The 23,015-nt window shown below is 43.2% G+C and overlaps 1 protein-coding gene across 5 annotated transcripts in view; it reads left to right on the plus strand.

The window, feature by feature from the left end:
• The window catches only part of LOC310890202 (WD repeat-containing protein 7), a 114,116-nt gene that overhangs the window by 79,049 nt on the left and 12,052 nt on the right, over positions 1 to 23,015 (plus strand). For 4 of the 5 annotated variants that reach the window (XM_083818920.1, XM_083818923.1, XM_083818921.1 and 1 more), the window contains 4 exons: positions 817 to 934; positions 1,725 to 1,874; positions 2,482 to 2,564; positions 8,513 to 8,612. In XM_083818920.1, the coding sequence (XP_083675046.1) occupies positions 817 to 934; positions 1,725 to 1,874; positions 2,482 to 2,564; positions 8,513 to 8,612 (451 nt within the window). Of the gene's footprint in view, positions 1 to 816; positions 935 to 1,724; positions 1,875 to 2,481; positions 2,565 to 8,512; positions 8,613 to 12,147; positions 12,516 to 23,015 lie in introns of those variants that run through there. The other variant, XM_083818924.1, reaches the window with a different exon arrangement.

The raw sequence follows: 23,015 nt of genomic DNA on the forward strand, positions 1-23,015 counted from the left end.
TTCAGACCAAAATTAGCTATGTATCTTGTTTGTCAGGTAACACACTGTCACAATTACCAAATACTGGATTTTACTTTTGCTGAATGTAGTTATCAGTTACTTGCTGTTACTTTATTGTTTCTTACATTTGTCTTCTCATAGCAAGTAGAAATGCTGTGTATGGAAAATTTAGATACCAGTTAATCCCTTAGTGTTATTTGAAGACTTGCGGTAAAAACCTGAGTGTTAGAAATGCTAAAGAGCATTAGAATAATTTCATAGTAAGTAGAAAGCACAAGGTACGAGGCTGTCTGTCATCTCTTCATGCTTCTGTAACTGAGTCGTGCGCTAAAGAAAATCACACTGAATAGATTCAGTGGCTTTAGGTCTTCAGGAAGCTTCTCGCTTTAATCTCCTGTAACCAGTGCTTAGCTGAATTAAGTAGAATTACTATAAACGGGATATTTTTCACCCTGCATTTAAGATTTTGTAAAAGAGTAAAACATAAATTCTTTGGAAGACATCCTTCATTTGCCTTGTCCTCACTTCTGTGATATGTATTCAGCACGTACAGATAATTTGTTAACAAGGCCTTTTTAACACTTTGGACAGATGCACATACTGTTTTCAATCTTCATGGTTAATTATTCGATTTTGTATTTGATGATAGAACACCCTGACTCCTAATCACTGCTCATTGTTGGGAGTCCATTATATTCTAACTGTTTGAGTGCTCCCGTTGACCTTGAACTGACATTATAAGCTGTTTCTAATCTTTTCACTCTATATTTCTAATGCTCCTTTTCTTTCTCCCCTCTTTGTCTGGTGCCCGTTTAGCATCACAATGGGGCTGCCCCTGAGCCCGGCAGCCGACTCTGCCCGCTCGGCGCGACACGCTCTCTCGCTCATCGCCACCGCCAGACCACCCGCCTTCATCACCACCATCGCCAAGGAGGTGAGCGCCTGGGCAGGGCTGGGCTCCAGCAGCAGTCCTCTGTGCTGGGGCACCGCGCTCCCGTGAAACAGAAGTAAACCCATGTCCTGCCCTTCGTCCCCAAAAGGGAAAACAAGCAAGCGTAATGTTTGTGTTCCTGCCGATCGGTCTTTCCAGTCACCCGTAATTAACGGTTGGTTTCATGCGGAACTCAATCCGTTGAGTTGTGCCTGCCTTAATTTGTTGTATCCTGATGTAGCGGCTATACAGACTTCAAATAGCAATGTGTAAAATCCCGCTTTCTTTTGGCAATGCAAACACCACCCAATTAAGTATGAATTCAGACTGGATGGAGATTTGGCCGTGCAGTCAGGGGGATGAAGAGGGGGGGCAGTGCTGTGAGGTTAGAGTAGGTTGGGCGCTGTCTTTCTGAGACCCGTTTGAGTGAACCCAGGTGCTTGGAGCTTTTGCTTGGTCAAAAATGGCCTGTTACAAAGTAGATATTTAATACCCAAAGAAATATGCAGCAATGTGTGAAAATTATGGAATCAGGACCCAAGCATTTGCTCATCTTGACCTGTAGTTTTACAAGATTGAGAACTAAAAAGGTAGACCTGTGTTTACAAACTGCCTCAAGGATAACCAACCATGAGCTCTACTCATAACTGGGTCTGGGAAATAACCCGTACGTCTCAAAGGGAAGCAAAACGTTCTGCGTGGTACGGGCTCTCAAAGTAACATGCGTGTAACAGTAAGCAGAGATGGAGAATACGTAGCAAGGGGCGTTTGCATAAACCCTGCTCTTTGCTAGGTGCACAGACACACCGCCCTGGCTGCAAACACGCAGTCTCAGCAGAATATTCACACCACCACTCTTGCTCGGGCTAAAGGAGAGATCTTACGAGTCATTGAAATACTAATTGAGAAGATGCCGACCGACGTTGTGGACCTTCTTGTGGAGGTAAGGCTGTTCTGCCATAAATCTTTGATTTTTTGATGCAGCAGTGAGTAACTTACTGGCCTGGACTGGCACTGTAGAGCTTCATTCTGTGTGGGCCATAAACCTTTTACCACCCAGCTCATTTTTAAACTTAAAAGGTTTAGACTTCTTTGTTGAAGAAAAGAAAGAATTTGCTGGTGGTACAGGTGTGCAATCGTACTTGAACACACTGGGGGATCACATGGACATTTTTATCCTTTGTGTTCCTTGCTGCTCACAAATTTTGCTGAAGAATGGTTCAGGTGATGGAATAGTTTTGTAACTTTGGTACTGATGCTTTGAAGCCTTCTTAACAAGAGAGCTACTTACAGGGCTCCAATAGCTTATGTTTACCAAAAATTAGTCTTCTAATAATTGTTTTCTGGTGCTCTGAAGGGTTCAAGATGCCAGTACCATTGCTGTGGTAAGCACTATTACATGCAAGACAGTTTTGGTTTCTTTTATCCCAATCATACTTTAAACTTAGATATGAAAGCTGCAGTCAGGCACAGGAAATTTTTATTTTTGCCTGTCAGAAGGTTTATTATGAAATACATAATAACAAATAACAGTAACTTTTGTTTCCAAGGTTATGGACATCATCATGTATTGCCTTGAAGGATCTTTAGTTAAGAAGAAAGGTCTTCAGGAATGCTTTCCAGCCATCTGCAGGTAAGCTCTACCCTCAAGAGTACTGTGAAGAAAATAATAAGGTCACCAGAAAGATATATTTCTTGCTTGGAGTGAAACGGTCTTTTGTATGATACTTGCCCCTTAAAAAAACAAATGTGAAGAGTGGATTTTAGCTCACCTGTAAGCCTTTACAGGCTTTTAATTTTCATTCACATCTGGCAGATGTGGACCAGAAAAGAAAAGCGTTAACAACTCTTTAAAGTTCAGGTATTTTAAAAGTCCAGAAAGATGAAAACATTGTGCAGTCTCTTGAAAATCTGTGTCCTACTGCCCCTTCATACATCCCGGCTGCTCCGCTGGAACAGCTGCACAATCTGACCAGGTTAATCGTACGGCTTTCTTGCAAAGGGTGTATAAATATCTTTGTTGCCGTTGTTGCAAAAATGATAATAACATTCTTGAGTAACAAGTCAGATTCCCGTGTGCAGGACCTGCTAATGAATTAGCTGACACCATCATACAGGCTGCAGGGAAAAAAATAAAAGGGGCGAGGCGGGGAACTGACTCACATGGTGAGAGCAGAAAATAAGGGTTTGGCTTGGGGTGTCTGGGGGCCTAGTCGTGGCGGGTTGTTCCCAGATACCCTGTGCAGCTGGCGTGCACTGTGGTGGCTTCCGTAAACACCTTTCAGCCAGCTGCTGCCCGTTAGTACGCTGAGACCAGGCCAGGGGCAGCCAGTTTGAGGTAGGTGGCAGAAGAAGGTTTCCAGGTGTGCTGAAGACACAAGCTGTCCACGCAAGCACCTCGCGCTGCTGTCCTAGAGGCAAGGCCAGTACCCGTGAGGTGGTAAGACGCAGGCAGTGCCAGAGGCCTTCCTGCAGGAGCACCCTGCTTATTCTGACCCGTGACCGTCCGCCAGGCACCCTCCGGGCACGCAGCTTGTGCTCCGGACGCTCGGTGGGCAGCGGTGCCTGGCGGCCCCAGCACCATGGGGGCTCCTGGCCCCGCCGCCTGCCTCGCAGCGCCATCCCCGCCGTCCTCCCCGCGGGCAGAGCCCTGGAGGCCCGGGTGCTGCGCGTCTCTCCCACTGGCAGCACCGGACGATGCGCAGTTTGGGAAGCAGGAACAGAAGCTGAGCTCACACAACACCTCCTAGGGGCCGGCTCTGCCTCCCTGCGCTGCCGGGTCCTGCGGCAGGAAGCAGGACACAAAGGCTAAGTCTCACGCTGGGTGCAGGGGATGGAATTGAAATAAAACTTCACCAGATCGGAGGAGCCCGGCTGGTGGCTTTCGAGCTGCCTCGTGGTCTGCTCGGTGTGCAAATTCCCAATTGAGGCAGCAGACAGCCAGTGAAAATAACCAGAGTTAATTGCAGAAGTCACAGGGGAGGAGAAGTGTGGCGGTGGCCCCCTGTGGCCGCACGTCCGCGTGGCCAGAGGGCACCGACAGGCGCAAGGGGCTCCCGCTGACCTTGGGAGGGGGCTGAGCACCGACAGGCGATCTTGTCGTAGGCAGTTTCTGCTTCACTCTGCAACCGGTACTCTTAATAGTAAAATGGGATTTAAGACACGTGAACATTTACAGCATCCTTAGACTATGATAAATATCCCAGTTACACTATTAAACTAGTACAGCCGATAAATTAAAACATTCATCTCTCAACCATTACATTTTAATTTAATAAGCTATTAAAATATTGAATAGTTTCAAGAAAAGAGCTATTATCCTGTTGACAGATAAGATACTGATAGAGGTAGTCTTCTTTCTTCCTGATACTTTAAAAGGCTTAATTTAGCATATAAATGCAAGGGCAAGTGGAATTAATGCAAAAAATCTCCCTGTTTCTGTTGTACTTTTATAGTTATAAGTTATCTTAAAATTTTCTTAAATTACAAGTAATATTTCCTATTACATGTAGTTATAGCCACAGTAAAAATGATACAGCACCCCGCTGATGTGATCATTCAGCCCAATGGAAATTTTCGTAAGATTTCAGCAAATCGTTGGATGTCTGGAGAGACTCCAAGTGGAAGCATTTCAACGTAATCCTACTATTAATTCTTTTAATATCCTAATGCTCCTTCTCCTGCACTGCATTACGTGCACACCTGTTGTGACTAAATCACTCAGGTGTCTAAATCGTTTCACTAGGTGTGCAAGTTCTTTTTTCTCATAGCTTTTAATAAAGTATTTCCGCAGTGTTCTGCCATGACAAATACTTGTTTGGTGCCTGCGCTGCATCTTTGAAGTGACGTCCCTGCTTTTAGTGGAACAGTAAAACCCACAGCTGTGAGCAGCAGTGTGCTGAGTTAAAGCCCCAGATTATCTTTCCTCTCTTTTTTTCATCTTCTTTCTTTTACTGTTGTACAAATGGAGCAGTCATGCTGCTAATTGCATGACTCGGTCCTGATGGGTTGTGATGAAGTAAATCCATCACCGTGCAGGAGTTTTTATTGCATATGATCATGGTTTTCCCATAAGTGGTATTTTTTTATAGAGGATTGTACTACCTCTACTACCTCCGTGCAAACTCATTTCTTACCAAAATAGAAAGTATGTAACGTATATGAAATATTTCTGAATTTCTTTAAAATTCTGAGGGATAATACTGGAGGCAGTAGAATTCTGTTCAACTTTGGCATTTTCCAGATTCAGCAGTTGCATACAGCTGATGGACTCTGCACGGTTGGGCCATGAACTTGTACAGTCTGCTGGCTTAAAGCCTTCTATGTAGCGCTCCAGTCTCACGCAGGAAAATAGTTTAAATTTAAAATAACAAATATTATATATTGCTTTTTTACTGGGGAACAGAGTGAAAACATCAAGGATTAGGCAAAGTGAGGTTATGCACAAAGCTCTCTACCTTGACTATTTGTAGAACTCAGGAAAGGAGAATTCGAGGAGTTTGCGTCCATCAGTCAGAGGTGCTGGTGTGGTAGTGCTGCAGGGAGCCTGAAGCCTGATTCCGTAGCAGGGAAGGAAAAAAGAATGAAATACACAAATGTACTGAAGAAAGAGGGACTAAATGTTAAAAATACATAATTGCATAAAAGTTTGGAAAAAAAGAACCTAAAATAGCATGACTGTTGCAGCTGGAAACGGGTGCAGCATGCCATTACGGAGGTCTTGGGTCCGTTATTTGCCTCCAGTTCCCTGCTGACATTTTGAAACAGAGTAAGTTTTTCATTGGGTGTTTGCAAATTGAGTCTCTGGTGAGTATCTCGTGCATCTGCCATGGAAAATTGCCCTCACAGCGCTGTTAGGGACAGACGTCAGGCCAGTGCTCAGGCCCACGCAGGAGCGCCGTCCGTTTTGCCCCTCTGCGGCGCTCGTGCTGCTGCCCGGCCCGTTCGGTGCCGTCGCTGCGACGCCGTAGTCAGTGGCACTGCGCTGCGGCTGCACGCGGGCGCGAGTGGGAGAGGCTGGTGAGGGAGACAGGGTCAGCGGGGCAGACGGGACCGTGCTTGTCTTCGTCTTCGTACACACGGCTCTCATTTGGGAAACGCAGGGAGAAGGATCCCAGTTCCCGCTCATCCTTTAATTTGGAGGGTTAGCTGGTACAAGCGACCGCAGCGCTGTTAATTGGGTTCCAGCAGAATCCCCCCCAAGTTACATTGAGCTGTCTTTTGGCTGACTGAAGTTTCTCTGAAGAGCAGTAATGGAGCAGCACTCAGAGCGGGGTTTCCATTAAGACGCCAATGATGGATATGGAGGCACCAGCTAGGCTTGCAAAAATGAATCCGTAGTGTAGTCTAAATATATGCTGGCATATCATTCTCTACTGAACTCTACCATACAGAGGTTTAGAAAGGGAGGCAAAGGATTAAAACGTTTAAATCAAGGGTGGTTGCAACAATACCGAGCTAACTAAATGATAAAGAGTGAGGCTAGAGAGCTGACAACGGAATGTCAGCCTAAGGAGTAGGGGCGTTATATAAAAGTAAACTCAAAAATGTCTATTTCCTTGAAGCTTTTTTCCACAAATCCTCCGTTGTTACGGAGACTGATGGATTCTTCTCCAAGAAAAATACTGACTCAGCTCTCTGTCTAAAGGGGCATTTAAATGCAGTAAGGAGAGAAGAGCCGTATGCTCCCCTGTAACAGCCGGTGATACTCCGTGTCTGCTGGGGGAGGCAAGTGGGCTGTGCCCATTCAGAAGCGTAATAGAAATAAAGGGGATATAAAACATTTTATGTAGAAACTTTGTTGTATCCTGTTTTACTCGTGATGACAAGTCGTGTGTATTTTTATGTAAGGTTAAATATAAATCCTGAGTTTGCTGGTTCTGTGAAATAGCCTTACAAAGAGCCTCCTCCCTGTTCACCTGAGGCACGCGTTAACTGCCCAGGTGACTGCAGTTTGGCATGAAAGGGTGAAAAACGGGAGAGCTCTCTTATGACAGTCCCACGTGTTATTCTCTGTATAGGACGTGCTATGGACCCTGTGGCTACCTGTTTGCCCACAGCATTATTCTTTTTCTTTCCTGATTTTCATGACTGGCTCTTGCCTTTCCTGCTCCCTAGCTGCTTACCAACAGCTTTTGATTTTTTTTCTAAGCACTCCTCTTTTTTTTTTTTCTTAATAATAATTAAGAAGATATTGCTGCTGTTATCATTAAGTAACAAACAAATAAGTTGTGTTGCTGCCCTGCCCACCGCGAGCGGTCTGGGACTCTGTGCAGGAAACCATTTCCAGCCTACACAGCTTTTGTCTTTGTCTTGCCCCCCCGGGCTGGCGCTGCGCGCTGAGCTGCCGGCTCCTTCACAGCAGGCTCCTTCCCTTCGATCAGCCTCGAGGCCCCCGCCACCGAGATGCCGGCACTGCGAGGAGGGCGTCCCTGGAGCCCAGGAGCGAGGCTGGAAGCCGTGGGCCCGCAGCAGGGCTGTCTGCGGGGCGGGTGGTCCTCGGGCTGCGGGAGGACGGGGGTGCAGAAGTGCCTCTGGGCTGGGCCGCCTTGCCCTTTCTCTTGCGCGGAACTGAATGATTTTCATTTCCCTGTGTGCGTTTGTTTGTTAACACCGTGGTTCGTGCCGTTTGCCTTCCCGACTGCCATCCCACGCTGCAGAAACAAGTGTATCGTCCCTGTAAGGGAGCAGTTGCTATGGCACTCTGGGAATCCTTAAGAACAAGGAGATGGATCATTGTAAGATCCGTTGTCTGAAGCCATAAATATGGTCAGCAGAATATTTTCACAGACCGATTCTAGCAAGCTCTGGCAGCCTTTGCTATAGTAAAATTTAACTGAAACATTAAAATTTAAGTGGAAAAGCAATCAACAGTTTTCATGGGTCTGTTCTTCCCTTGAGAAGACAGGCATAGATATTCCCAAATATTTCAACTGGAAATAAGGGTTCTGATTCTCTTGTGTTTCAAGATAGAGAAATTCCTTGAATTTTGCAATTTTTTGTGTTCAGATTGATGGCATACACTCACATCAAACTTTAAGGACTCTCAAGTGCTTCTCAGCTCCCTTTCACCTGAAGAATGTTGTTGGGTTAGAGACAGTTTGATGACTTGTCCTTCTTCTTCCTTTTTATTTTTTTTGAGTTTGCATATTTTTCCCTTTGCTTCCTTGAACCTTTCTCACTTGATTTTCAAAGAAAAACGCTCTGAAATCATTCAGGGTGTCTCACTTAACCCTTTGACATCCAGCATTATTGTTGTGTGGAGCTGTAAACTACGCTTGCACATGGACGTTCAAGGAACTGGTGATTATTGCACAGATTATTCCCAAACTCAACAGAATTGCTGTAACGCTGTTTAGTAAAAATAAAAAAATAAATCAGATAGGATTCTGCAGTGATGTGCCAAACACCAGTTGGGTTTGTTTGCTAAATGCCACATATGAAAACTGGCAGCTGATGGATTTTGAAATCAAATCTCTGTTCCAGCACTAATGTTAATTACCCAATGGCATTGCAAATTAATTTTAACATCATGCAGGCAGGTCAGATCTCACCTGTTACTTGTTATAATGTTCAATTCAGGTTCTACATGGTCAGCTATTACGAGCGGAGTCACAGAATAGCAGTTGGAGCTCGCCATGGTTCAGTGGCCCTCTACGACATCCGGACTGGGAAATGTCAGGTAAATAAATCATTGTGACTTCCTCCCCATAAAGTGTGGAAGTTATTGAAAGGAAAGAGCAGCAAGCTCTGCATCGGTTGACATGCTGAGCTGCTGGAACATTATGGATAATGCTAAGGGGATCAATAGTTTAATGAAGGACTCAAAGTATATAGAGCCCTACTGTCTTCATTCACTGGAACTGAATGGGTGCCCCAGATGGGTTAATAATGAAAGCCTAAAGTTAGGTGATATCCTTGCCCTGAAATAAATGAAAAATCTGATTTAAGAAGTTAAGCTTTATAGAAGTATACTTATCTACGATAGAAGTCACAAAGAAAATCTACTGGTTATTTCTTCCTAAAACTCCTCTCTGTGAAATGGCGCAATGCTCCTGTCTGAGGTATTTACACTTCTCTGATATTAAATAAGATACGTGTTTTCTTACCCGTCACCTAGGAGAGGATGTACGTGAGGATAACATTGAAATGAGTGCTTTGCTTGCATTTGCTTGGAATTACAAATGTTTGAGTAACAAAGCATTTTCAGAAAAGTTAATTGGTAAGACCCTTTATTATTCCTCATGCTAAGTGATCAACTGTTATTCCTCATTGAATTTCAGTAGTCCTTATGTAAAGCTTGGAAAAAATACCTATATTTTAAATCTGCCTTATTAGTTGTTTTTGGTTGTTGGCTGTTTTTTAGTGTTTTGGGGTGGGTTTTTTTGTTTGGTGGTTTGAGGATTTTTTTGATGTAAATGTAAGGGTTGGGTGCAAATATGTTTTTTGTTTCTAAACTTGGACTAAATCCTTAGTCCTTATAACACATGCATTATAGACAAGGTAGCATAGATTTCTTTCTGCTAAATCTGCAGTGTCACTTAGTACTTTGCTGGCAGAACTGTGTGCGTAGGTACACATGGCTGGTTCGTTTTCTGTTCTGAAATTTTGATTATTTCCCAAAACCAGTAGCTAACAACGTTGTACATTTTGGCATTTTTTGTTTAGACAGCTGTCTATGGAAGCTGAGCTGGCCAAATTTATTTCATAATAGCTATATAATGCAGGCAAAGAGTATCAGTGGACAGTTCTATCTTGTTTTAGATCATTGTTTGGATCATGATTTATTAATTTAACTACAAAATTACTCCACAAGAACTGCTTTATATTGATATATCAGATGTCACTGAGCATTTTTGCTGCCTTGCAGTCCTGTCATCAGCACCTGGCCAAGATTATGCCTTGCCGCACACAGCTATCTATATTCCCGTTTCCAAATATACATGTTGCATTACTTTTTCTCCCAGCTATTCACCAACCAGCATGACAAAGCAGTTAGTTGCTGAACATCTCCTTCTGGCCATTAAGAGACACTGACCACGATTCCTTTCTGTGTGCATCATTGCACCGAAAATTGAGAGTGCAAAGTCCAGATAAGTCTGTGAAGTCTTGGCATCTCAAACTAACAGCTAATTCCTGATCCTGCTGGAGAGGAGGGGAAAAAAAGCACAACCATACACTTCCTTGCATCCCTCTGTTTTCAGAGCACAAGAAGATTGGTGACAAAGCCCATTCTTCCATTTAGCAACAGTATTTAACCAGTGCTATCATCCTTGCATTTTTAACTTTGTCTAATTCGTGCTTCATCTACTGAACTGGCTCCACGGTGAACAGAGGTGTTTGGTAGTATGTGGAGTAATTATGAAAGGTCTTTCTTGACAAAGTGAATTCCAGATGGGTCTGTAAAGCATTTTACACAATCTGGTGGTCTACAGTAGTTTCGCAGAAGACCAGAGTTCTTTTAAAATGGATTCTGTGTAATGACCACCAGCTCTTGTGAAGGTGATTGTCTTGGTGGTTGCAACACTTTTATCCGAAGTAGTGTCACTTCCTTGTTAGCTGACGTTCTTTTGTGTTTGGTTCCTGGAACTAACTCCAGATTTCTGCCAGTAAATTGTCTGAGTAATTCACTGCCTGAATTTGATGTGTTCGTGAATATTCACAGTACTTCTTTTCTTACTTTCTTAGCAAGCTTCCATGTAAGGCATGGGGGGCAGAAGTGGGTATGACAGGAAAATTTGGACAGGATTCTTTGCAGATTTTATTATTCATAAGATTAGAGAAATCTGTTGAGGGCCACATATATTATTAGGGGGCAACGCCATCTATTGGATACAGATTTCTTATTCCAAATCCAATCGTTTAATTTATTTCTCACAGTTACAGCTTTCAGGCTGCTCAGAAGGCATGAGATAAATTTAGGACTGTGTAGAAGAAGATAATGTTGCAAAAAGCTCTTTTTTTTTTTGTTTTTACAAAAAGTTAAGCCTTTCAAAGTGTTTATCAAAATATTTTAACCGCTTAATATGTTTAAATTGAGCATGACTTAGAGCAGTTACGTGGGAAGTGCCTTTTGGGATCAGGGTCCTGCTGTAAGGCAGAGCAAGAAGTGGGTCAGCCCCGCACCACAGGGCAGTGTGCTGGATGCCTTGGCCAGCCCCGCTCCTGAGTGCTGTGCTGGGACCATTTACCTTTCTGTAAAAAATGTATACCAAAAAATGTTTCTGTTGCCCAGGCCACTGTCTATCTTAAGGTCTTTTTTTTTTTTTCTGTTTATAGTGTTTATTGAAAGACCAGAACTACCAGAAGTTACAGGATCAAAAAAAAAAAAAAAAAAAAAGCTTAATATTCACTATTTATTAAATTTCTTTTTTTCTGAAGCTGTAAAAATAATTTTGTATTTAGTAAATATGCTGGTGTTTTGAAAGTACAAGTTTTAAATAGATAAGAGAGTTTTATTAGTTACCCTCATCGTAATTCATATGTAACCCATTTTTAGTCAGGGATAGGAGGAGGTGGGAACAGCTTGCTTTTCCCCTGCTTTACACTCATCATTAAGGGTGTTCATTAACTGAGCTTAGAGCCGAGATAAGCGCAAGGGGAGACCAAGATACAGGTGGGACCTCCTGGGGACACGAAGGCCTGCTCCTGCTGCAGCAGGCAGCAACGGCTGAAAAAAACTGGGTTTCTTGGCACTCAGTGCTCTGCGTGAAAGGCGGTTCCAGAATACCGACGGGTTAAAATATCAAGGGTTAGAAATCTGTTCTTTTATTCCCACGCCAGTGTAGGTATGGTTATTTAAGCCTCTGTACCAACATTGACCTTTATCTTAAATAACCATTTCCTCTCCTTGGATTTTGCTCTTCTGTATTTGCAGGCAGCCTTTGTTCTGTAAGGGGAAAAGAACAGAGGGCTTTAAAACTCCATCACCGGAACGTTCTCTCCGTTTTTGTTCAGCATCCTTAGGCAAAATATTCATTTTTTATTTATTCCAGTCTTACTGCTTAGCTTCCCCGAATCTTCTTTCCTTTCTCACCTTTGTGGAAGCACACAAATGCAGAGCTTTGAAAAGCCTTTCACTTGAATATTTTTCAAAACCACGTTAAGTCTCACATTTTTGGCACGTGCCTGGTATGCCTGTGTGTGAAGAAGAGCTTCCTCTTCTTTTTACTTTCTGTACTTACTCCTAATACGTTTTGCTGTGTTGTGTTTCCAAGTCCCAGAGGTAACTCCTCTCGGCTCAGGGCGTAGGTTTCAGGCGGCCTCCACACGCGTGGCTCAGGAGCCCGAGGGTGGAAGAAGTGAGCCTTGGAGTTCTCCGTCGCACCGAAGACATTCCTCGCTTTCTGCAGCAGTTCCAGCAGGCACCAGCAGCAGCGACTGCTGCAGAGCGTTCAGCAATAAATAAAATAAAAGCTCGCTGTCGATGAAAAGATTTCAGTTGCAGTTCCAAGCTTGGCTTACGCCAGGAGGCCTGTAGGTGGTCCGCTTCCTCCTCGTCAGCCGGGGGCATGCGGCTGGTGCCTGGCCTCACTGGAGCCGGTGCTGGGGCTGTCAGGATCTCCCCGTCTCCGTGCCGTCGTGCCGCAGTGCTCCGTGCCTGGTGCTCGCACGCGGCCTGGGCCAGGTGTGCTGCCTTGGCCCCTCGCCCCCGGGAGCTTCGGGAAGGCTCTTGGAGAGCGGCTGCAGGAGCAGGCGACGCTGTTTGCGTCTGCTCAGCAGTGAATCCGGCACATCACACGCATACAAACTCACGCTAAATCCGGCACAGCAGTGAGATCCTTTCCCCACACGTGCTCCTGATCTCGCGGGGAGACCTCTCGCGGCCGCGGGTGCTGCAGGGGCTGAGGCGGGCGCCGTGTCGGGAAGCCCCTCTGCCACCGCCAGCGGGGCCGCGGCACGCGTCTGCTCGCCCCCGCCTGCTGCTGCCGTCCGCGCTGAATAATTCATGAAAATATAACCCGATAACTTACTGCTGCGCATACTGAAATAGTTACGGTGATGAAAATAAGGCTTAAAAGGTTGTTTTTTCATTTCAGACGGCCATGCTGAAAATAATAATAATAATAATCGTTGCTTTTAGATCCGGTTGATGGCAAGATCTGAGTAGTGTGGCTTTTTTGTATTACTAAGATTGTCACAGAATTAACACGGTTTATACTTCGTAGAAAATTTTATAGTAATTATCATCAGCAGAACAAACTGCTACCCTGAATACGTGCTCTCTTAAATGTGGTTATTTTGTTTTTTCACGACAGGTGAAATAGGGCAGGAATTTTATCATCTCCTTGAAGAAAAAAGGCAGGCTTTTTAGCTGTAATAATGGAAAACAGAAGCATTTCATGTTTTTTTTTTCCTTCAAGCATGTTTTTATTTTGTTTTCAAGAAAGATGGTTGTACATACTGACTGAGAAATTACATCTAATGATTAATAGAATGATGGATGTCAAGAATCACCTTTTTTAACAAATAATAAATCAACATTTATATATGATAGGGTTTTTTTCCAGAGAAATTTACAATATTAGTATCACTTATTTAACAAAGTGTCAATTATTAATACTACCGGTAAAATGTTGCCTCAAAGCCAGTTATCTGCAATTCAGTATTTTGCGTTTGGTTTGCATCATTGTTATTGCAGATACAGATGCATCTATTAATGTGTGATTTCTGCTTAATAATTTAAAAGATACATTATTAATTATCATACTTCAATTTTTTAAACTGCTCTACATTAAACTCTTATGTTCCAGTATCTATCTTACTCATTTCAGGGGGCTTGGATTTTAGTTTATTTTTAAGGCGTTGAATTGAAATGAAAATTACAAGCACGTTTTGTTGTAGCATGAGCTTTCCAAATACGTATTTTTCGGGATCTATTTTTTTCTATAATTTAATATAGAGATTGGTCTCTCTCTCTCCCTCTCTCATTAAATTATTTATTAAACATTATCTGAGCATTACTGTATATTCCCAACGCCTAACGTTAGGGCAATACGAAGTTTGAATTAATTTGGTTTTTAGGGTGCCTCGCTGCCCTAGCAGCAGCTTGTTGTGGGGAGCGGGGCCGGGCAGTGTCCTTCCCATGGCTGTATTGATTTGCCCTTCAGCTGTTTGCAGTGCATAGAGAACCCAGGGCCTTGTTGTTGATTATCTACACAATGTCTCGGTGAACATTATTGACCCATTGCCGCTTACTGCCTATGGCTCTTGATTTTTCACACCGTCTCCATGACACTCATAATAAAACATACTATCTTATTGCTACCCAGCTCTGGAAGCCAACTGCTCTACCCTTAGAACAACAGCTGCCGTTCTGGAGAGCATTTTATTTTATGCGGGGCGAAGAGTTGTGGCGATTTGAGGATTGTCTTTGTACTCTGTTGCAAGGGGGCCCTGTATCTGGTGGTTGAGCTCCATCCTGCGAGGCAGGCGTTTACTCGCAGAAAAGCAGCTCGGTTGTTCCTGCATCCGGTATTGCAGATTTCAGAGAGAGGTTATGTGAAGCTGTATCAAAACTGCTTTTGAAATGTTTGAATAATCAAAATATGCCGGGAGGGTTTAAAAATATATATTATTATGAAAAGTGAGATGATATAAAATGTCAGGATTGCTTTTGAAATTTAAAATGCTGATATTAAATGCCAAACTAATTACCACAAATAGAAATATCAATCAGTTCAGCATTTTTGTTTTAGCTAGTAAGTTACCTGATTTTTCCAAATTCGTTAAATTATGTTTTACTGTAAAATGGCTGTATCTTGGAGGAGATTATGGGGGTAAACACTTTGTAGTAATGTCATCTGTTACAATAATATTATTTTACTTTAAATTATTGCTGCTAACTGCCATTATGAGGGGATGTCTTTGATTTTGCATAAATAAAACTACCGAACAATAAAGGAATCTTAAAGTATTAAAATGCACTGGAATCTCTGCTGTAAGCTTAAATTAGAGTTATTTAAAACAGCTAAACTTTGGCATATTTTCAGAAAGAAATGTAGTCAATTTTTACTGTTGAATCCATTCAGCATTTTCCCTTGCTGAAGAATTAGTGCTTTTGTGATGAGAATATTTTTAAATCCTTCAAAAACACTTTTTCCTGAGACAGATGATAAGATGTAAAGGATCTAGAGGAGGACCGAAGTTTTTCTCAGTCTTGCAGTGTGATGAGCTGCCTTCTGGGGGATGCTGAGCACCCTCGGCACCTAGGGAAGACCCAGCTTCCTTGTAAGAGCAGGTATTTTATTTTTTTTTAATAGTGCCTAGTACCACATCCATCAGTGTGGCATCAGCAGTCTCCAGAGCTGCATTTAGTATTTCAGCGTGTATTCATCACCAGCGATGTCTCTCTCAGGAAAGCAAAGTTGGAAGTGGAGGGAGCTGACTGACGGATGGCTTTTGGGGCGGGAAGGGGGCGAAGCCCGGAAGGGTCCCTGCGATCCCCAGGCCATGGGCATCTTCAGAGGTCATCTCATCCTGATCTTCGGTTTTCCAGTAACGGAAAACCCACCAGCATCATCATCATTTCTTTCAGCAGTTAATTATTTTCATTTTTTAAACTGTATTTTGTTATTTCTAGATAAATTTTGCTGTAGTTTCAACTTCGCACCAGTTGGTCCTGTTTTACATTTAACTGCTAATTTGCATGAGAGCTTGTTAATTTGTTTTCTACACGTGGGTGCTGTAGGTGGTGATCAGTCATACCGTCGTCCTCGCTGAACCAGAGAGACGGGCCCTTCCTCACCGCGCGCAGGAAGGCCGGGCCGGGCCGGGGCGCCGTGCCCGTTGGGGTCCTGGCCCGCTGGTCCTGCCCGGACCCCCAAAGCCTCGCCGTGTTCTTGCCAAGCTTTTGGGTGGCTCCTGGGTGAGGAGGTGCCCCGACGGGACTCTGGCAGCGGTGCACCACGTCAGCAGTTTTTCGGTTTACAGTTGCATTCCAGAGCACATCGATTAACCGGTGTCTAACCCAGGTAGCGGCTGACCTGTTCCTTACGTGACCTGTTCCTTACGTGTCGTTCTCATTTCTCACAGAAATGTGTAAAACTGTACCAGATACTTCTCAGAAGTCTTTCCCCCTCAGGGTTTTGACTTTTATAATCAAATGTAAATTTCAGTAAGCTAGCTTGATCCTACCTCTTTTGTGTAAAACTATGCTGTTGACAATGATTATACTATATAAATATTTCAGTAGTATCAATTTCATATGAAACATTCCTCTCCTTGGGGAGATTTACATCAAGCAGGTAAGCTTTATAGTTAATGTTATAGCTAGTAACGCGAGCTTTGCCCTGCTGTGCAACATCCGTGTTTTTCTATCACTTGGAAGCAGCCTGAGGAGTTAATGCTCCAGAGGTAAAATACTGTTATTATGTTTCCTACTGAGGCCAGATGGCCCTTTTTGAGGATGAGCTACATGCAGTGCAGGCAGATGGGACAGGTGCCTCTTGTGCGAGTGACGAAGACAAAACCTTCCCATTGCTGAGGAGCTCTAAACCTCCCTGAGCAGATCGTGAAGACGTCGACTCACAGAATGGTTTGGGTTGGAGGCGACCTTAAAGACCATCCAGTTCGAACAGCTCCCACCAGAGCAGGCTGCTCAAAGCCCCACCCAGCCTGGCCTCGAACACTTCCAGCGATGGGCCGGTTGGCATGGTGGTGGCCAGCGGAGCACTAACCAGGGTGGGATCTCGTGGAGGGCCTTTCCTGATGCACCTCAGGGTGGGCTTGGCTTCGGCAGGGGTCTGGCAGGCAGCCTGCTGCCCCCAGGCAGCCAGCGGGGCTTGCGGTTGCCTATGGGACAGCGGCAGCTCGTTCGTGAGTAGGGCTGGGTGAGTGCCGGACGTGTCCCGCGGGACATGCAGTGGTGGCCTGGAGACTTATGACCAATTTTTCAGAAATAATACTGAACGGTATTGCCAGTTCTCACAAAATTTGTTGAAGTTTTATGAAGGCTTTCGAAGTATTTACTTGTGCAGCTGTCTAATCAAAATGCCAGACAGCTTTTGCGCTGCTTGCTCGGTCTGACCATCAGTAAACTTCCACAGTTTTCCTGAAAGCATTCAGCAGCCAAGAAGGCTGATCAAGGGCTTCTGTTTGCTTTTTGTAGTTGTGTTTGTGTGTGTGTGTGTGTGTTAAGGTGGTGAATCCAAACACACCAGTAATTTTGTGCTTACAAGGGGTTTGTCTGGTGCAGCTTCTATTTCCCTGCTCTCTCTAAACACTGTTCTGGCCGAGAAAATTTGAAATTGACATTCTTCTTGAAATTCACATTCTGCTTGCTCATGCGAATTTTGACAAATTTCCTCAAATTTCTATTTCTAGAGAAACTGATGGATAGCTAAAAGGGGAAATATATGGCTGCAATCAACTCTACATTTTTCATAGGGAGGTTATATTCAGGTTGGAGATTACTCGTGCTGCGCTCAAATCTGAAAATCCCAAAGTAAAATTGTTTACAACCTTATTCTTGGCCTTAATTCTGTTTTGGAAAAAAAATTATCATAAGAAAAGGGATGAATAAAAATAACAATTCTAAAAGAAAGGCTGCTAAGCAATTAGACTAATTTATGTATATTGTGGGGGTTTTTTACTTTTTTTTTCCTTTAACTGTATGATCTCATCACAGTTTTATTCTGGATAATAGGAAGCTACCTAGATTTAAATAGGCAAATGTTTGCTGGAAATTATTCTGTTGTTTCTGCGGTTCTGTTCATTGTTATGCAGAGATTGTCCTTTTTAGGCTGACCTTTTATTTGTACAGCTTTAAGACCGAGTGTGGTTCTTGGTTGTTGGAGCACAAGGGTGTGTTTCTAACAGTCCATGAAACATGTTCACTGTAGCTCTTTGTCTGCCGACTTGCTCAGTAACAAAAAGATGCTTGATGGTGTGAAGTTGCTATCCACGTAAAGCAAGCTGTTTCAGTGGTGGGTTTTTGAACAGTCAAAGCTTTTAAGTGTATGCAGAGCTTCCTTTAACTGAGTCATAGTTATCAGGTATTGCAAAGGTTAAGCTTTATCAGCTGCACAAAAAAAGGTTGAGGTTTCATCAAAAACTTCCATCCTCACAACCTGTCGACCACAATTTGATGATGATTATTGATTATTTCACAGCCTTTCACTCACTCTGGCACTGCGGCCAGCCTTGATATACAGATAGGGCTTCAGTCCAGCTAAAATAAGACTCCATCTTGATAATGGACTGAGATGAGATACTGTTATTTGATAAAGATAATTGATGTTTCACAGTGAATTGGAAAACAGTTCTGAGTGCACCAGACCTGTGGCTGCTCCATCTGCAAATGTGGCCCTTGTTTACAAAACATAGCAAAAGACATACAGTTAGACCGCTCAGTGACAGTGGGAGTGCACAAAACGCAGCATTTTAGGGTGGGTGGCAATTTCCAGCCACAAATAAAACACTTAAAATAAGAAGCCCGATTTGTAATCTTGCAGTCAGGATGAAGTTTCTTGAACACGTGTGTAGCCTACTTCTGATGCGACAGCCGCGAAATCTTGTTCCTTCTGCTTGGGAGGTACTTGGTAATTTATTTCAGGTGAGCTAAGATCCTAAGGTCTTTCTGTTTTAATATATATACATGACATTTGAATTAGGCAAAATGCTACATGAAGAAGATGAAATTTGTCAAGGGGAAATAAGGCATAGTATACGTCTAGATTTCTTCATTCTCCTCAAGTTTTAGCTCCCTAATTTAAAACATAATGCGTGCTTATGGTCTTCCATAGATGCCTTTGTTGACTGCACATTCTCAGCCTCTGGTTTTGAATTGATTAAGGTATCACTCGTTGCAAGTTCTGTTCACCAAGTTCTTTTAGTCCTATTATAACCTTTGTAACCTCTAATTAAGCAATAGGAGATGGCAGGGAGTGGGGTTATCATGAGATAATGACACCCCAAGTGTGTTATGTGGCACAAGGTTCATCTGTGTGCTGCTAATCCTCTGGGGGAGTGATTATCTAATGATAAACGTACCACATTGCAGCTCATTGATACCGCGGCACTGTGCTCATGCCACTGTCGTCCTGACTGAATTACACTTCCCATTCCAAACGTCATTTTTTTCCATTGATTTTACAAACTGACAATTTTGAGGTTTTCTGAAGTGACTTACATACTGTGCAAAGTCATGACCCTGGAGTCATACTTTTTTTTTTTTTTAATATATTTATGAAGAATATGAAAAAAAAAAGCGTGGTATTTTTTGGTAGACTAAGAGCAGTCTCAGCAGGTTGGATGCAATTAAAAACAAAGTTATCATCAGCATGCAACTGTAATCCAACTTTTTCTTTAGAAGTGCATTAGTATAGAAAAGAATGATAATGTGTTCCTTTTTTTCCCCAAATTGAACACTAAATCAGCGTTAACATACCGTAGAGATATATTTCAAGTAACTAGATTTTAGGATACGTGATTGTTATTGACTTTGGAATGATGGGAAAATATTAATGTCTGGAAGTTGCTTAATAATATTTTGCTCGTTGGAGTCTCTATCGCTATTTCATAGCCAAAGCAGACTTAGAGTCACTATTCATTAATTACAGTCATGATAACTCATAAGTATTAACTCACCTGCATTCTTACTTTGGAGGCTTTTCTTTTCCTCCCTATGCAGGTAAGCAGCAGGCATTTCATCTAGTTTGGGTAAGGTACCTGCCACAGAAGGGTTCGTGCTACCATTCATGAGACTTCTGAGAACGTTTCTGTCCTCGACTGTAGGTGGAATCCAGAAACTTGGGGGCAATGTAATTAATTATCTCTGTTTAAAGTTGCCAGGTAAATTCTTGCTGGGTAACGGAGAGCAGTCCAAAATCCCCCAATTAACTCATACATGCAACCTCTTTGGTTATGTTTCTTTTCATTTAAAAACCCAAGTCTTAGAGGGGAGTGTGGAGAGGACGTAGCTGTGTAACAGGGAATGCCTTTCACTGTGCGCTCTTCCTTCTGGTGTGGGGAAGCACAGGAACGGAGAGGGAGCACATTTCCAGCTGGTCTGTTGCTGTGATGGTGGCTGGACATTTTGATGTGTGATTTCTGAAAACTTTGCTACCGTAAAGAAACCTTCTGAGACCGAGGTCGTTGCTCACTGGTCCGGTGAGGCTTATGCTGAGGCGTTCACGGTCCGGACACTGGCTGGTGCTTGTGGCCAGCTCTGTTACCCACGAACAGAGAGTGGTTTGGGAAAACGTGTGCAGGGAAAAGCACACATTACAGGCAAGAAAACTGTAAAGTAGTCTATTTTCATTGATTAAATCTTGGTTTCCCTTATAAATATTTACAATTGTATTTATAGAGATACTTGTAATTAATCACCGCAGGCTGGTGTTGAAGTGAGCCCTGCTTAGTGCAACCCAGCCACAAGCCTGCAGCAGATGCGTAAAGGGCCGGCCACAAAAACAAACAGTTCGTGTCGCTGCGTGCGATCTCGTTCTGTACGTCTCCCTTCTGTGTCCGGCCAGGCAGCCCTCTGCAGCCACTCCAGCCGTGCCCCCGCAGGGCCGAGCCATGGGCAGGGGTCCCCGTGGGACACGGAGCTGGGAGAACCCCCCCAGGCAGAGCTGCAGCGTCCCTGGCAGGTCTGCGGGGGATGCGGATGGGAGCTTGTGTGCGTGGGAGCCGGGTCTCCTACAGTGGAGGTTAAAGGGAAGCCTGAGTTGTGCTTCGGTTTGTTTCAAAGCAAAAGCTGTTTCTGAACATCGGCCGGGATCGATGCTGTTTGGTCTGGGTGCTCCATTTGGCTCACTGCAGAATTAAAGTCATGGCTTCGACAGTCAGAGCAGTAATTGAATTGCGCATAATATGGTTTTATTTCGGTACCTAGATGCCTTTGCAATTTTTTAATTCTTATACGAGGCAGAAAATTGTTTAATATTATATTTGGAATGAATAGTTGCTGATGTCTAGTGGCTCGCTTTAGCTAAGTCTGCTTGGTAAATAAAAGGCAGTGTTCTGAATTGCAGTATTTCATAGGGAGAAAAGGAAAGATAGCCATCCTGTAATCTGAACATGTACCTGCATTTACTGACACTGTCACGGCGACAAGTTCAGATGAGCCCGGAGAACTTGTTAGTAGGAACACACATTCTCAAATTGCAGATAAAAGATAATTACTGAGTATAGCCTTTTAATTTTACAGGCCAAAACCCTTTTCTCACTGGAGGCAGGAAGGGGAGGGCACGAAAGCCGTCAGGCTGCGGAGCAGATTCCATTGTGCAGTTCCTCAGGCACGCAGCACGTGTGCTCGTAGTGCCGCGTACCTGGGCTCTGAAAATACGCTCGTGTGTCCTGTCACTGGTACGAGTAGCCACGTTAACGTGGAAGGGGGACTGGGAGTGCTGGACGTTTGGTTTGGTTTATAATCTGACTCGCAAAAGCAGTAGCGAGGTTCAGAAGGGAAAATCCATAGTAATGTAATACCAGGTAGTAATAAGTGCACTGCTGGCAAGTGGGGCAGAAATTTAAGGGGACATGCTTCAACTACAGCGGGACTTAAACGTACTTACATTTTCACGTCCTCGTTGGTACAGCTGGCTTTTTCAAATGCAAGCCGTGCTCTTTTGTTCCTCTTACATTTTATTTCCAGCGTCAGAGAGCATTGCAGAAGAAGGAAACCGTCATGCTAGCCTGTGTATTACAGACACATTTTCCCCATAGGCTGCAGTAGTTTTACCCTGAGCTGATCTTTCTAAACCTGCCTAATAGTGGAGTTGAGGGATTTTATTCATTTTCATTATGACAGGAGATGGTCTTAGCCTATTAACAGCAAATCCAGCTACCTGAGGGATGCAATAACAAAATAAACATTTTTTTTTTCAAGTTTCTCAAATGTCTTTTAAAAATAGTGTTTAATTATGCCTAGGTGGTGGGGCTGGTGGTAATTTAGCGGTATATTTTATGAGAACAGACTGTGCTGATACTCTTCGGTATGGGAAGCTGGTGAGGGTTTATCCAAGGCATGAATTTACAGCACACTAACTCCACTGCATTAACTCTCCACTTGGATATTGTTGATCTGCACCAAGTTGCCTCTGTGCATCACAGATAAATCTACTTTGCACATATAAATATATTCATTAAGCTACAAGTAAAAAATGCAAACTGAGAGTCCTCACATTACAGCCTAGTAAGTGCACCATAAATTCATGCCGTAACTCCACTCTAACTTTGTAGCTTTGTAGCCAGGCAAAGTAATGAGGCCCCAGCAATCACAGAATTTGCTTTTTTAGGTCATGGCGATCAGCAATACTAATTTTTTAAGAGTCATATTTGTTTCTTTCTGTACTGTACTCTTTTCTAGTTGATTTGGAGACTGATTTAAAGGAGCTTGCATATTCTTCCTTTGGAGACATACAGAGTTTACAAATACAGGAACATCTTGTTGGGAGAGGAAAGGCAGGGATAGACGTCAAGCGAGGACTGTAAATCCAAGAGCAGAAATCAGGAGTGCTTTCAAATAATCAAAGTTAGTAAAAATTAAATAAGAAATTGATTCAACACGAGCTTTCTGCTTAACTCCTGTGCCTCAGCTGTTGGGTTCCAAAGTGGGGAGCCGACAATGTAATCAATTCCACTAAGGATTTTTTTTCCTTTTTGAAGTGATACAATTCAGCGTACAAGAATCAAATAGACTGGAAAAAGATGTTAAACTTACCAACCAGCCTCTGAGGCCACAAACCCCACGTTGAGTTTACAGATTTGTTACAGTACTGTTAGTTGCATCTCTAGAAGCAGCGGCAGAAGAAAAGTATGCATACAAATTTTACACTGAAATCTGTAAAGAAAATAAAGTTTCTAAATTTATATCTAATTTAGCTGTTCCATCCTACTCAGACATTAAAAGTCTAAAGGCTGAAGTCAGCCACAGCTCAGTCCCATCAGCAGCAACTTTTGTAAATAATACACGTGGTAGGAAGGTCTCATCCTAGCCTGGGATGTAAGCAAATTTTAATCTGTCCACCCCGGCCTAATGTGTTTTCTTTCTGCCTTCTGATTTTGCATGACCACAACAGTCATGCTTGAAAACAAAGATATCCCTTACACGGTAATTCTCTCAAAAGCTAAAATAGGA

The sequence above is a fragment of the Anser anser genome, assembly GCF_964211835.1.
Source record: "Anser anser genome assembly, chromosome: Z".
Lineage (NCBI taxonomy): Eukaryota > Metazoa > Chordata > Aves > Anseriformes > Anatidae > Anser > Anser anser.